General features: G+C 37.6%; 1 protein-coding gene and 1 long non-coding RNA gene across 2 annotated transcripts; both read left to right on the forward strand.

Moving 5' to 3' along the window:
- Positions 1 to 2,423: 2,423 nt before the first annotated feature.
- On the forward strand, positions 2,424 to 4,625 carry LOC120015695. Its single transcript, XR_005471806.1, has 2 exons — positions 2,424 to 2,830; positions 4,367 to 4,625. It is a non-coding gene; the product is annotated as an uncharacterized LOC120015695 (long non-coding RNA).
- Positions 4,626 to 11,370: 6,745 nt separating this feature from the next.
- LOC120015687 (expansin-A6-like) lies at positions 11,371 to 13,125 on the forward strand. The gene is made up of 3 exons (XM_038868219.1): positions 11,371 to 11,598; positions 11,827 to 12,145; positions 12,580 to 13,125. The coding sequence occupies exons 1-3, from the start codon at positions 11,457 to 11,459 to the stop codon at positions 12,887 to 12,889; spliced, it is 771 nt and encodes a 256-aa protein (XP_038724147.1). The 5' UTR covers positions 11,371 to 11,456; the 3' UTR covers positions 12,890 to 13,125.
- Positions 13,126 to 14,082: the final 957 nt, after the last annotated feature.

The following is a 14,082-nucleotide window of genomic DNA, read 5'->3' on the forward strand; positions in this document are numbered from 1 at the left end:
ATTGTTTTATTCAATTCTAAAATAATTTGTTAGATGAAAATCGATATTTTAGCAGGATAAACGCAAAGAAATCCAAGAGATTCAGAGTTTGTTGCTTGTATGTTCCTAAAATATCTCAAAACACGTTTCCAACGATTGCATGACAACCAGAGTCTAGAGCCATGATTGTCCTTCACTTTGAAAAAGAAGAAGCCTTGTCACGTTCAAGCATACAGGAGCACTGATAATATGACGATTGTTAGCCATTTACCCTCAATCACAAGCACAAGGCCTACAATCTAGGAGAGTGGAGAAAGATGCAGGTTCTTAGCACTCTCACATCCACCTTAAAGAATGAGCACGACTTGAGATTCTCAACATGATGCCCATTACCATGAAGGAGTTGCGATTATGAAGGACTTTGACCCAATAATTCAAGCGGCCAGTAAGAATTTCCCATGATAGAACATGTCAAGGAAGTGGCAGAGGAAGAAGAGATGAAGACCACCATGATCATCATGAAGACTATAAAAGAAAGAAGAAGAGAAATCTACAAACACATACTCCGCGTCCATAAACCTTTACTGCTTTCTTAGCAATGGCTCCAGTTAGTCTCTGCGGCTATGTTTTTTTTTTTAGCTTGTAAAGCACGCCTCAATACATTTCAGGATGTATTCCCAATCAATGAAATCTCATATGCATTACAGTGATGTGTCGTTTTTCATTTTGTTTATAAAAGTCATTTCATTCTAGTGCTAGCCTTATATCTCCTGCTTTTCTTAGTTTGGCATTGGATAAATTTTAAGTTATTTTCTCATGAAGGCAAGCCTCGAACCAGCAACCTTGTGTTCTCAGGTCGCACACAACTCATTTCGTGAAAATGTCATATTCAGTGCAAGAATATCCAAATCAAGAATCTTTATACTAACAACAAGTTCTGACATACTTGAATACAAATCATCAACAACCCAAACACTCCTATCCCCTAGCAGCTAGAATTTAGATATCTCCTGTCTAGTGCAGAAGATAGCGAACAATATCATAAAGATTAATGCGTCATTAAGATTAATGTAGTACATTAATAAAGATGAATCACATGGAAGCTTACTGAGTGCAATGTGAATTTTCTAGGAGACCACATAAGCATGAATAAAGATTAATGTATCACATTAATCAAGATGAATATAAAATTAATAAATTTATTTGTTTACATATTTCTATATATGTATCATAGATATAAAATCAAATTCATGTAAAGGTTAATGTATCACTAAGATTATCACATTAATCAAGATGAATATAAATTAATAAGTTTTATTTGTTTACACATTGACATACATAAATAAATGAAAAACAAATTCATTGACTAAATTCATGTATCATTTTAGTCATGTATCATAAATATTAATCATCATTGGTTAATGTATCGCACTAATCAAAATGAATATAAAATATACATTCACCTTAGAGCAAGACAAGTGTCATTTATACATTTCATGACTTTTTGATGGATTAGGTCACTTAGAACACTATACATAGGGTTCTTGACCCCTCTCTCCATTCAAACAAATTTGTTAACAATTCAATCACTTACATAAAATATTAGAGTAAGGGAAGAGAAGATCAACTATTTTTTCGTATTTTGAAAGTTGATCTTAGGATAATAAATGCACGAAGAATGATACCAAGATCGAGCCTTTAGAGCATGTCCAATGGACACTTGATAACACATTTTCAAGTGTTAAAAAGTGAACTTTATGGAAAATTTAGAGTGTTAGAGTTCTACAATGGAAGAAAATGAACACTTGAAAACACACTTTCTTGATAATGACACTTGAAATATAGGTTGTTGTTAAAAATGACACTTGAAATATGAAGTATGTATATAGTTGATGAATAGTGAAGAGAGATGATGAAAAGGAAGAGAGAGGTGATGAAAAGGAAGAGAGAGATGATGAAAAATAAGAAAGAGATGATAAAAAGTAAGAGAGAGAAAATAAAGAAGACGAATATGAAGTGTTGAAAAGTATGAAGTGTTGATGAATAGTGTATATTGTGGGACCCACTCACCCAATTAAGTTATGCAATGTAGGAGAGAGTAGAAGAGAGAGAATTATTTTGAAGTGCTTGATATAGTTTTTATCACTGGAGTTGCTCTTATAGTGAAAAAATTTCTATAACATAGGTATAGCATGGCAACACTACAATATAAATGATAATGACAATTATATGTAATCCGAAACGCGGGTTTACAACTAGTTTATGCATACTCTTGAATCCTCTTCCTTTGGACGAATAAATTGCATGTACCCTATTACCCATAATTTCATTAAATATAATTTGTTTTCAATTTCATTTTAAATGAAAAGAAGTTTGGGCCTCTCTTTTCTTGACCGAACCGAAAACAAAATTGGGCTGTTATTGTAGCTTGAAGTTTCAGCCCATGAGACCGAAAGCATAAATTGGGCCTTGTGTATGCCAATCCACCCGGCCTCTGGCTTGTCTGTCTCATAACAGCCTATTCGGTTGCTTTCGCAAATGAAAGCAAGCACTACCAGGCAGGCACCAGCCGACAGACTGGCCAAACTTCTGTGATTAATTCGAACAAGATATTTTTCTTTTTTTTTCTCCATTGATATGGTGGGAAGCGGTAATGATGGACAACTTTGCTCATATTGGAGGATTTCTTTCTGGCTTCTTCCTTGGATTTGTGTTTTTAATCTGCCCCTGGTTTGGACGGGTTAACCAAAAGAGCTGTCCTCCAGGATACATTGCACCTCCAGCTAAAATCTAAGCACAAGGCATACCATTACGTGCTGTGGGTTATGTCACTGATTCTTTTAATTGTTGGGTAAGCTCCTTCAACGATTCTTTCTAATTTTTTGAATTCAAATGACTTCACTGTTCCCTTGTGTAAATATTTGGATGATTGGCGCAGTCGAGATAGACTTCTTCAGAATTTGCATAGTTCGATTGATGCTTCTATTTTTGATTTCTGATATTGGGAGTTTTACTCTTGGGCTAGTTTTCCTTTTCCAAGGGGTCCGATTTGAATGATCACTGTTCCTGGTGTCATTATTTGAGCTGTGTCCCTCGTAGATGATGTCCATGGCAGTTTTGCGAAATAATTAATTCATTGAAATCTTGTTGTGGTTGTCAAGAAAGTCGAGAAAACGTATGACATGACTTTAATTAGCTTTTTAGATATTGGATCAAGGTGCTCTTCAATTCCCAGAGTGTATAATTCTCATACAATTATCATCCAGTGGTTTGGGAGCCTCCACCATTTGATGAGAATTATAGACTCTGGGAAATTCCAGAGTTTCCTCAAGCTCAGGCTCAGTACCAACATATTCATAAGATGAAGAGAAAGCATGCAAGATGGATAGGTGCCCCATTGCTTTAAGACGTAGGTTGAGAATGCCCTTTAAGACTAATTGATCCATGGCTAAAGGAAGTGTGGGGTGAATTTTTAAGGAGTTGAAAATTGTGATAGAAATGGGGTTTCCCCCAGAGTTCTCTCATCCCCTATTTCATGTTGATTCGTCACTGTATGAACCATGGAGCATAAGGGTCCGATTTATCTAACTATTGTATTAAGCAAACCCCGAAGTTTGTCACAAAGTTATTCATGACAATTTTATTTTTACCATCCCACTGTTAAAAGAACCCCTTTTCTAAATGGTTACAAAGCGTATCTTTTATAATTTAACGAAGACTTCATTACCTCCTACTATCTGACTTCGAAAAATGCTCTGCTACCATTCCATCTTTTATAGGAGTCTCACTGTGTTAAACAAAGAAATTGTCACCACAGTAATCTGTATGACAGTTACTACGACATAAACATAGAACATAGTCGAAAGCACAGACAAAGCTTGTGCACAATTTTTACTATTCCAAAGGAGAAGAGTTTTTGTCATGAAAACTTCAACTGATTAGAAATATTTCCATTGCTTGTGTTTCTTTGAAGGCATTAATGGAAATTTCATGTTGCAAACCTTCCCCATTGCTTGGATTTGAGTCGCTACTTGTAATATCTTGTATCTCCACTTAAGTTAGATGATACTTCATCTATCAAAAATCATAATGAAAACCACTATTTGTCCAAGTATAAGGAGGTGAGAGAGTGTGCAGTCTGAACCTGAACTCAACTCAGTTTCTCTTTCTGGGAGTTTCTAATTTGTATTTTCCAGATAGAATCACCCATCTAATTTTTATCCTGAATATGGAATCTAGAGGGAATGAGGGGCATGGTGGTGAACCTGATGCAACCCAAAGTAATCACAAGTTGGTGCAGCATACATAATAACATGTATCAGCATTTCTGCTTTACCCTAGATTGGTTACTTTAAACATATTTATGTGTCAACCATTGTTGTTGCAGTCGAGTGAACTTGAGAGTCAACTGAACTTGACATGCAAAAGCTACGAGAAAAGCAACATGTATATGCTGTCAGAACATAGCTCGTCCCAGGTTGAGCAACTATGTTCTCAGCTGCCATATGACAGCTGTAAATGATACATATTGTTCTGTAGAGAGCATTCTTCTTTGTCACAAGGTAATCTTAACTTTCATTCCTTCAGAAATTATTTTGTACACCTTGATCTTGAGGATTTTTATAAGGACAATAAGTCATCAGCTTTGTTCTTCTTTACTACACAATCTTTAAATTAAAAGACCTGGGTGATAGTGGAGTTATATTAGCTTTGAATTAGCCTCATGGCGCTAACAATTTTCTCTTGGCTCGTCAATTAGTTTTTTCAAATGATCTATGGATCATCGAGAGTCTCTATTTATAGTTTGAATATTCAATGACTCCGTTGACTATGGTATATAATCTTTCTTGATCTTTTTTTTTTTAAAACAGAAAATTGTTCTGCTGAAACCATTTTTCAAATCAATTACTTTTTTTTTTCCTTCTTGTTTCTAATCAAGTAACTTTTTGTTTTCTTCTTGTTTCTAATCAAGTACTTGCTTTTTGAAAACAAATGGGTTAGAAATAAGCAGGGATTCTTAGTTATAGAATTTTGTGAGAAGCATAACATGCCCACCTGGCAATGTCGGAATGTTGGTGTGGAACAAATATTTTGTGATTATTCATAAAGATTTGCAAATGAATGGTTGCCATCAAGTCATATGTTGAAGATAGAAGATAAATGATATTGGTGAGGTTGAACCATAATTTCTTTCAACTGTGTGCTATGCCTTGCCTTGTTTTATATTGTGCTTTTGGGGCTACGAATATTCTCGACTCTTTTGAGTATTATGGAAGGTAGTTAGGCCGGTTGTTGTGGTAGTTGTCTTTACTCTATTACTTAGCTAGTGTAGGAATATTAAAAGGAAGAGTATGAGTACTTTAGACTTTTATAAAGAAACCCAGAAAGAGAAATAAGAGAGAAGCTACTCTTCAATTAAGCAAGGACTGTTATACAGTAATGGTGGTGTTGCTAGATATCATGATGCCTTGTTTACTTGCCTGAGAAACTTGGAAACTTTTTTTTTTTTTGCTTCATTGAGATGGCGTAAAGCTGAAAAACATCTCTGCAGGCATGCAGAGTATTGTTAAAGTAGGGTGCATCATGCCTGATGTAGTAAAAAATTAGTCTCCACACTCATCACATTGGTCTGATTAAGAACAGCCTGAGACGTAGATGATCATGTCGCATTGCATTGCATAGCAATTTTGATACACTAATTACTGATCTTAGCATGCACATGGTCGTCCATTAAACCAAAAAAGGGTAAGGAACTATTAGTTATGATACAAGACTTATCAAATCAATTTCCTTGTCCCCAACCCAAAGTGTGTATATTAGGACATTTTCATTCTGACCACATAAATAAAATCTGTCCTTACCACGACAGAATTGCAGGCCAAGTTCCAGCCGCATTATTGGAATGCATGATTAATGCAGCAAATAATAGTTTCCATGATGGACTACCATGTCCCTGTAGGAAAATCGACTCAAACTAGGTGCTCGAATTGCGACAACAGGTTTGTCGCTCGAGCGAGGTATCAGTGCAGCATCACATAGAGATCGGGGAGATTGTCGCTCGAGCAGAAATGTAACTGGCGGGATTTTTACGGTTGTTATAAATAAAAGTTGCTTGGGTTTCTAATTTGTAACAGTAAGAGCTGCGAGATATAGAGAGAGAGTTAGAGTTTGTGAGAGCAAACCCTTTAGAGAGACTTTGTTTTCTCATTGTAATCTTCTCCAACATAGTGAAATTCGATCTCTTCTATCCGTGGACATAGGCTATTGTAGAACCACGTAAATCTCTTGTGTTCTTTACCGCTTTTGTTCGACTCTACATCGATGATTTGCTTGAATATTTTTATTGGTTTAGTCAATCTTTTGTTGTGGGTTTGATTTAAAGTTTTAACATAACAATCCCTCCTTTTAACAATAAGCTGTATGGCAGTAGTGTTGTCTCTCTCCATTTATTACCCAATGTGTGTGTCTCAGTCTCTCTCCATTTATTAACAAAGTAGGGACTTCTGCCCCAGAAATTCAGTCACTGGGGTTGGCTTTTGTAGCCCAATACCTCAACAACCGCATAATGTGGTCTTTTTGCTTCATCAATGTGGAATTCTCCAACTTGCATACTTTAATTTATAGTCATCTATACCGTTCAAATAACCTTATCCACTGCCATTTAATGTTCAATTTTCAAACACTTCACACCTACACATATTCTATGCTTCCTTTAGCCCTCAAAAATTGACAAAAGCAGGTGAAGTAATAAAGGGTCTCTTATTTTATATTTGACTATATATGTATCTATCACATGGAAGAATGACGAGAGAGATGTGGGAAATGGTTGTGGGGGGCAACATTTAACTTGTCCTCTTTAGCAAGGTCTCTCCTTCCACATGCAAATAGGCTGCGCTATCTTCCTTTCTTTCTCTATCACATGCATTTGCAGCCTTCATCCTAACTTCACCTTCATCTCTCTCTCTCTCATATGTGACACTACATGTGATGTCATTCTTTCAAACAAAGTTTCCCAAGGAACTTATTTACATCCCATGTGACCAACAATCAACGCCATATAGATCGATATTGCGCCACTGAAGATAAACAAAAAAAAATTTAAACGTGGAACCCACTTAACTTTCTATCGAATAATCGATTCCCATATCACATGGAAGACCCGCAATCCTCATCGACCAGTTGAGACGTTAGACGTGGCTCGAGTCTTAGTACAGGAAGGTAATGTAAGTTGACATTCGTACATGTTGGGCTAAGCAATGACTCACCTTGCAAATTACGATAATGAAAATACTCATGAAATTTGAACTCACGACCTCTCACTTGTGCGACGAATACCACGGTCAAATTCACCATACCAAGCAAATGACTCGTTGTTGACTGAAGATAAACATTCACCTAGCCTAAACATATTTCACACAGACAAATCATTTTTTAAAAGAAGTCAATGGAGTTTTTATATGAAGACTACTTTCCAGCAATCAAGCCTCAATTAGTGCCATCAGGCGACCAGAAACTGAGAAACATTCGCGCTCGAACAAGAGTTGGGATATTGGTGGTTGTGGAAATAAAAGAAGAGTTGCGTAAAGTCATCTGCCAAGAATGAGAAGTTTTATTTTTAACCAATATTTAAAACAAGTCATCAAATAAATGGTCAGATGCCAAACACAGCCATCACCTAAAAACAGTCATGAGTTAGGTACTTCATACTTTATGTGGACCAATTTCATGACAACAATCACGGTGGCGATAACCCAGTTGATTATCTTGTTGTTAGGTGTTTCGTATGTGCGGACATCCAGAGTATTTTTCTAGTGGCATCCGCATCGTGGGCTTATTCCACCTGTGAGGTTTATGCACAAAGATTTCGGCCCAGTTTTAACTGTGAACAGAGTGGTGTGCTGGTTTGATGGCCTCAATTAGACCCACTAAATTATCCAAATGACACGATGAGCGGGGTCGTTCTCGATTGCCAAAAAAAAAAGTCGATGACCACCCACAACTACTACTACTAGTATGTATATGGAAGCAGACTTATTTGCATCAAACAAAGTGGATATCGATTATTACTGACCACTCATGTGTTTTTGTTATTCTTTGAACTTTAGTTAGGGTAATGATGGAACTCAAATACTAATTATGTGCAAATTTTGCATGCTAATTTATTCACGTATATAGTATTATTAAAGTCAACTTGCAAAGAAGCAGTTAATTTTGAATGTATTACACGTTAGATATATATACCACTTTATATATGTCTAACTAATTAATTAATTGTCGGCTAATTAACTAAAGTTGTAGTTAACTTTGGACCACCCAGTATTTGCAAAATTCAATATACAAACATGAAAGGTCCTTTTGACTCGTTAATTAATTTTGTCATACTTATTGAGACGTATCAACTTGTTCCCTTTCACAGTTTCACTGATGCTTTGACTAATTAATTATATACTTAACTATCTATCACCTAGAGAAGCAAAGTAAAATTTGAACCTTTTGTGAGTGTCTTATGCATAATCGCTTTTCTAATTCAATTCGTCTTTGCATTAACAAATGATGTCAGATGAATCAATGACACATAAGGAAAATAACAAATCGATTCACAAGCCTGATAAGTAAAAAATGCTCAAACCCTATAAATTGCCAAACAGAACATGTTCCAAGAGTCGTGTTAATTAGGGAAGGGTTGATGGCCCTATCAAATGTATTTTGTTTATGTTCTGCTCGACTTAATTAGGACAAAAGTATCTTTTTTTAATCTTGATAGTATCAAAATAACCTCTATTGGGATCTGGACATGTGACGTATAAAACCGAGCTAATACATCTGTCGGAGAGTTTGATTGGCTACCGACCAAGGTAGAGTCGAGGACTCCCACTGAAGAGAATGAATCTTAGGAGTCCACATATATAGGACATGGTCACCGAGGAGAGAGCATCTCGGCAAGACCAAGACACCCCTCAGCGTATTACCAAGCATCATAGAGATGACCAAACAACTCAAGGAAATCAAGAGTTCAAAAGGATACCTTCCTATAAATCCGCCTGAGATGACGGAAATGAGATTTACTCTTATCAAAACTAGAACTCATTCACACCATATAAAAGGGGATCTCCTACTACAAGTAAATGACTCTAAAACCTTCACTTTACTTGCTACTAGAAATAAAGATAGAGAGTTTTGAGTATCGAGCACTTCTCAGTTGATAGTTTACTAATTTGACAGTTGGAGAGGTGCCCCGAGGACACCCTTAAGCCCCCTTTTAGATCACTCGTATTCTTATGCAGACTATCCTTCACAACATTGAATACAACATCTAACATCAATTTTACCGCCTAATATGTTACCAGGATGGAAGACCTGTTTTGTACATCATCAAATCTATATATGTATATGTCCATATTTTTACGGTGTAGACTACTTAATTTAAAAGATCATACACTAGTCGTCTTGTTGAGTACACACACGGGACCAAATTTGTGTCCATAGCTTTGCTTGAAGTAGCAGTAACATACGAATACGATACACCAAACATGGTGGGGTAAAATGGTAATTTTCGGCATTTTGACTTCGGTAGGGAAAAATGATGAGAACTCCCGTGAGACGCACGCCCTATAGTCAGAGGGCATTATGATTTATGAGCCCTCTGTCAGGCCCAAGTACCTCCCCCACAGAGGCCACAGCCACGTATTACGCAATACGTGGCGTAAAAAGCATTGGCCCACGTATTTAACATTGTTGTAGTGGAGTGCACATGGGGGGTGTTGAAATCACGCGGTCCTCGCTTCTTACCTTACCCAATTCCTGTTGTCATTTGCGCGTGACATTTGCTACCTTTATCTAGGGATGACAAAATTATGTCAATTTGGGATGATCGAATTTGTCCGATCCAGATTAAATCAAGTTTGAACATAAATTATACGTATGAAATCTGGGTCCAAACACAAAAAATTTATTTGATTTAAAATCGGATCTAAACACAAAAAATCTTATTTGATTTACTTATCCGGACTCTAATCCAAATTAGGTTATTATTCAATTTACTTATCTGGATTTAAATTAATCTGGTATGGTCAATTAAGTACGTCCAAAATCTAATTCGAATTGGGTCAAGACATGTAGATATTTCTTAAACACGTGTAGTTGTCCGATCCAAACACGACTCAAAACCTTTTCTTTTTTTTTGCCACCACTACCTTTATCCTCTCTTTTTTTTCCTATTTTCTTCAGGTTTTTTCCCTCTTGATAATGACCGCATACGTGGTAGCATGGTAAATTGTAGTTTCCACTTTCCACTTTTGTCATTATGGAGATGAATGGATTCACCCATCAATCTCTCATCTTTGAATGAACCGCCAAAATTCCCACCTACGTGAAAAGTGGAATTTAACTTTGTTTCCACTCATTTAAATTACGCCTAACTTCGCCGTAATTTGAACCTTTTTTATTACATAAACTAGCAATTAAAGTCTGTTAGTGCATGTATTTGTTCTCTAATTAAAGTTAAATGAAACGACACAACTCATGTAGAAACATGCATGGTATTTTTTTTCTTTCGCAGTAAAAACAAAAAGAAGAAGGGGAAAGAATTGGCATGGAGAGTGGGTGATTGTGTGCATGCGCGTGTGGCTCGAGATTTATGTGTTCGTCTTTACCTCCACTTATTACGGTTAAAAAAAGGGGCTTGCGGAGTATATTGCCCGATTATTACGGGGATTAAGTGGGTCCTACCTCCCATCTCACGTTGGATTCTCTCTTGTGGGACTCAGTATTTCTAGTGAGTGGGGTTTAGCTAATCTCCAAACAGAATTAAATCTTCTATGGGCCTCCCTATTTGTCCGCTAATCACAGCCGCTAATCACGCCTCGACTTCCGATTGAAGCAAAAATCCCACCCTCGTCTTATTTTCTATTACTTAATTTTTTGTGATATCACGTATCGTCAGCACCGAACACAGTGTCAGTCAAGGGTATTTTCGTAATGTCATCTTTTTTTTATAATTAATATTGTCTGGGAAAATAACTTTATGAGAAATCATGGGCTTTCGGTGGTGTAGACTGGAGAGGAGAAAATTGGGGAAAAAAAAATGAAAGAACCTGAATTGCGTGTGAAAAGGGCAGGAAAAAAAGGAAGCAGCATCTTTAACTGTCTAACATTAAACGTTTTTAAAAGTAAAAAGAGAAAATTAAGATAAAAATAGAGATTATTCAGTTTAGGTGGACCCGCGAAAGGTTTAACGTGATTGGTTAGTGAGACACAAGCGCCATGTGAGGGAGTGAAGAAGAACCCTACAAATCTTCTGATTTCACACGAAGAAGAAACATTAATTGATGGAATTCTTTCAAAATTCCAAATATTGCCCCTCACCTCTTCTTTAAGAACTCCTACCTTCTCCCCTCTCCTCCCAGTCATCCTCATTACTCTCCTCCCTCTTTCTCGGAGCAGTTTTAGGGGTTTACTTGCAGCTTCAAGAGAGAAAAATGGCTGCAGTTCTGTACATTGCAGCTCTAATTTCGCTAATGTGGTCTGCGGAAGCAAGAATTCCAGGAGTCTATTCTGGTGCTGGTTGGGAGAATGCTCATGCTACTTTCTATGGCGGCGCAGATGCCTCTGGCACAATGGGTTTGTACTCTTTAGCTTTTCCTACTCCCATTGACATCATTTAACCTCCAATTTCAAGTTAATCCTTCGCCATTCCCTGACTCTGCTCTAAATTGTACTACATTGAGTACAGAACAGAGTTCAGTGTTTACTTACGGCGGCGTGAAACAGAACGTCATTGTGGGTTTGTTAGGGTTTGATTAGCTCCTCTGTTTTTACGACTGATTTGGGGATTCTTTACTTGTTTAGGTGGCGCATGTGGTTATGGCAACCTTTACAGCCAAGGCTACGGTGTCAACACAGCCGCATTGAGTACGGCTCTGTTCAACAATGGTCTGAGCTGTGGTGCCTGCTTTGAGATCAAGTGCGCAAGCGATCCAAGGTGGTGCCACTCCGGCAGCCCATCTATCTTAGTCACTGCCACTAACTTCTGCCCACCCAACTTCGCTCTTCCAAACGACAATGGCGGATGGTGCAACCCTCCTCGCTCCCACTTCGACCTCGCCATGCCCATGTTTCTCAAGATCGCCGAGTACCGCGCCGGAATTGTTCCCGTTGCCTACCGCAGGTGAGTTATCTCTCTTTCCTCTGTTTTTTCACTAACTCTGTTTTACCAGATCCAGTTCCATCGATTAAAGAAAGTCTGAAGTAGAGATTAAATCTCCACGAATTTTATGTTTTTTTTTTTTGCAAATGCATGTTAAAATCTGTTCTGCCAATCAATTTTGATATCGAACATTCTTAATCTTATGATAGTGCTCTGTTTTTGTATTGCCATTTTTCGTGGGTCAGAGTTCTTCACGCGGTTTCTGTCCTTGGACAAAAGTAACCCTTATCATGTTCAATATTTACAAACAGACAACCATTATGTTAGTTATAACCGTTCGGTTTTTTTAGCTAAACCCGTGCCATTTGGCAGTTTGTGGCCCCTTTCCCCGATTGTTTTTCACTTGGATCCAGCCTGACCATAATGTCCTCATGGTTTCGTTTATATTTCCGCAGAGTGCCATGCCAGAAGAGAGGGGGAATCAGGTTCACAATCAACGGGTTCCGCTACTTCAACTTGGTTTTGGTCAGCAACGTAGCGGGTGCAGGTGATATCGTGAAGGTTAGCGTTAAAGGGACCAGAACTGGGTGGATGAGCATGAGCCGCAACTGGGGTCAGAATTGGCAGTCAAACGCTGTTCTGGTTGGTCAGCCACTGTCCTTCAGGGTCACAGGCAGTGACAGGCGCACTTCCACCTCATGGAACATAGCGCCTGCTAGTTGGCAGTTCGGTCAAACCTTCACCGGCAAGAATTTCAGGGTCTAATAATATTTGACTCCCAACGTCCACATTCTGGAAAACGGATTCAAGTTTTCCCACTCTATCTATTTTACAAATTTACCCTTTGGCGCCATTTATTTTGTTTTTTACTTTTTTGGGGTTCTCGATGATGTTTTTAACTTTGTGTTGTAAGAGAAAGTGCTAAAAAAAGTGAGATGGGGTGTAGGAAAAAGAAATTGAGTGAAAGAGCTTTTTAATTTTGGTGGGTTTTTTGTTTGCACTTTTATGTGTTGGGTTTGGTCATTTGAGTTGTGTAAGTGGGGAAAGAGGGGAAATAGTAGGGTGGGAAGAAACTGAAGTGGCTGAACAAAACTTGTTGTAGCCCGCAGTCTCTATATCTTATGTAGTCTTAGTATTATATGATAGACAATATTATTTGATAAATGTATTTTAGTAATTTATAATACTTGCAAGTAATTTATGCAAAGGAATTGCTTAGTAATTGGGTTAAAAGCCAAAGACAGTTCATTTTCAAGTGAACATATCAGGACATTCTCTTACATGCCAAACTAGAAACAGAGTAGCTGTCAATCTACATTCAACTTCGATTCTGACCCCCTAAAACAAACCTTCGATTCTGACTGAGGACAGAAGGTATCTCGTAAGAACGTGAGCAAAATGTGACCTTGAGATGGACTGCCCCCTTCTAAGATGAAATTGGATAGGGATGTTTAGGAACAATATATGTGCGCATGCTGAGATGGTGGAGAATGTTTAGGGTACTACGGCATTAAGATTGCTATCTTCTTGAAAAGGAAATGCAAGATAAACTGTCGATAAAGGGAAGTTTCCATGGAATCTCGTGGATGCGATATTCTCTAATAGCAAATGGTCAGAGAGATTAAGGAGCACAAAAATGCTCAGTCGTCAGTACTGTTACGACTTTCTCTTGCTTGGGAAACTTCTTAAAGCGGACGGACGGACCAGCCAAAGCATCGATAGAATTACTGAGATCAAACATATTATAAATTAACTTCAACATATTTAGCACTATAAAATAACTCCATTACAGTGTGAAAATAGTCTACGCATTTTGGGGATAAGCAAAAAAGAGAGGTCTTTGTCTCTTTGATATTAATACAAACAGTTGTGCACTGCTACCAAAGATTTCAAAGTGGTCTGGTCTATTGAATTAACAAAAGCAGAAAACTTTAAAAAGGAAAACAGAGAGACAGTGG

Source organism: Tripterygium wilfordii, chromosome 2 (assembly GCF_013401445.1).
Source record: "Tripterygium wilfordii isolate XIE 37 chromosome 2, ASM1340144v1, whole genome shotgun sequence".
Classification (NCBI taxonomy): Eukaryota; Viridiplantae; Streptophyta; class Magnoliopsida; order Celastrales; family Celastraceae; genus Tripterygium; species Tripterygium wilfordii.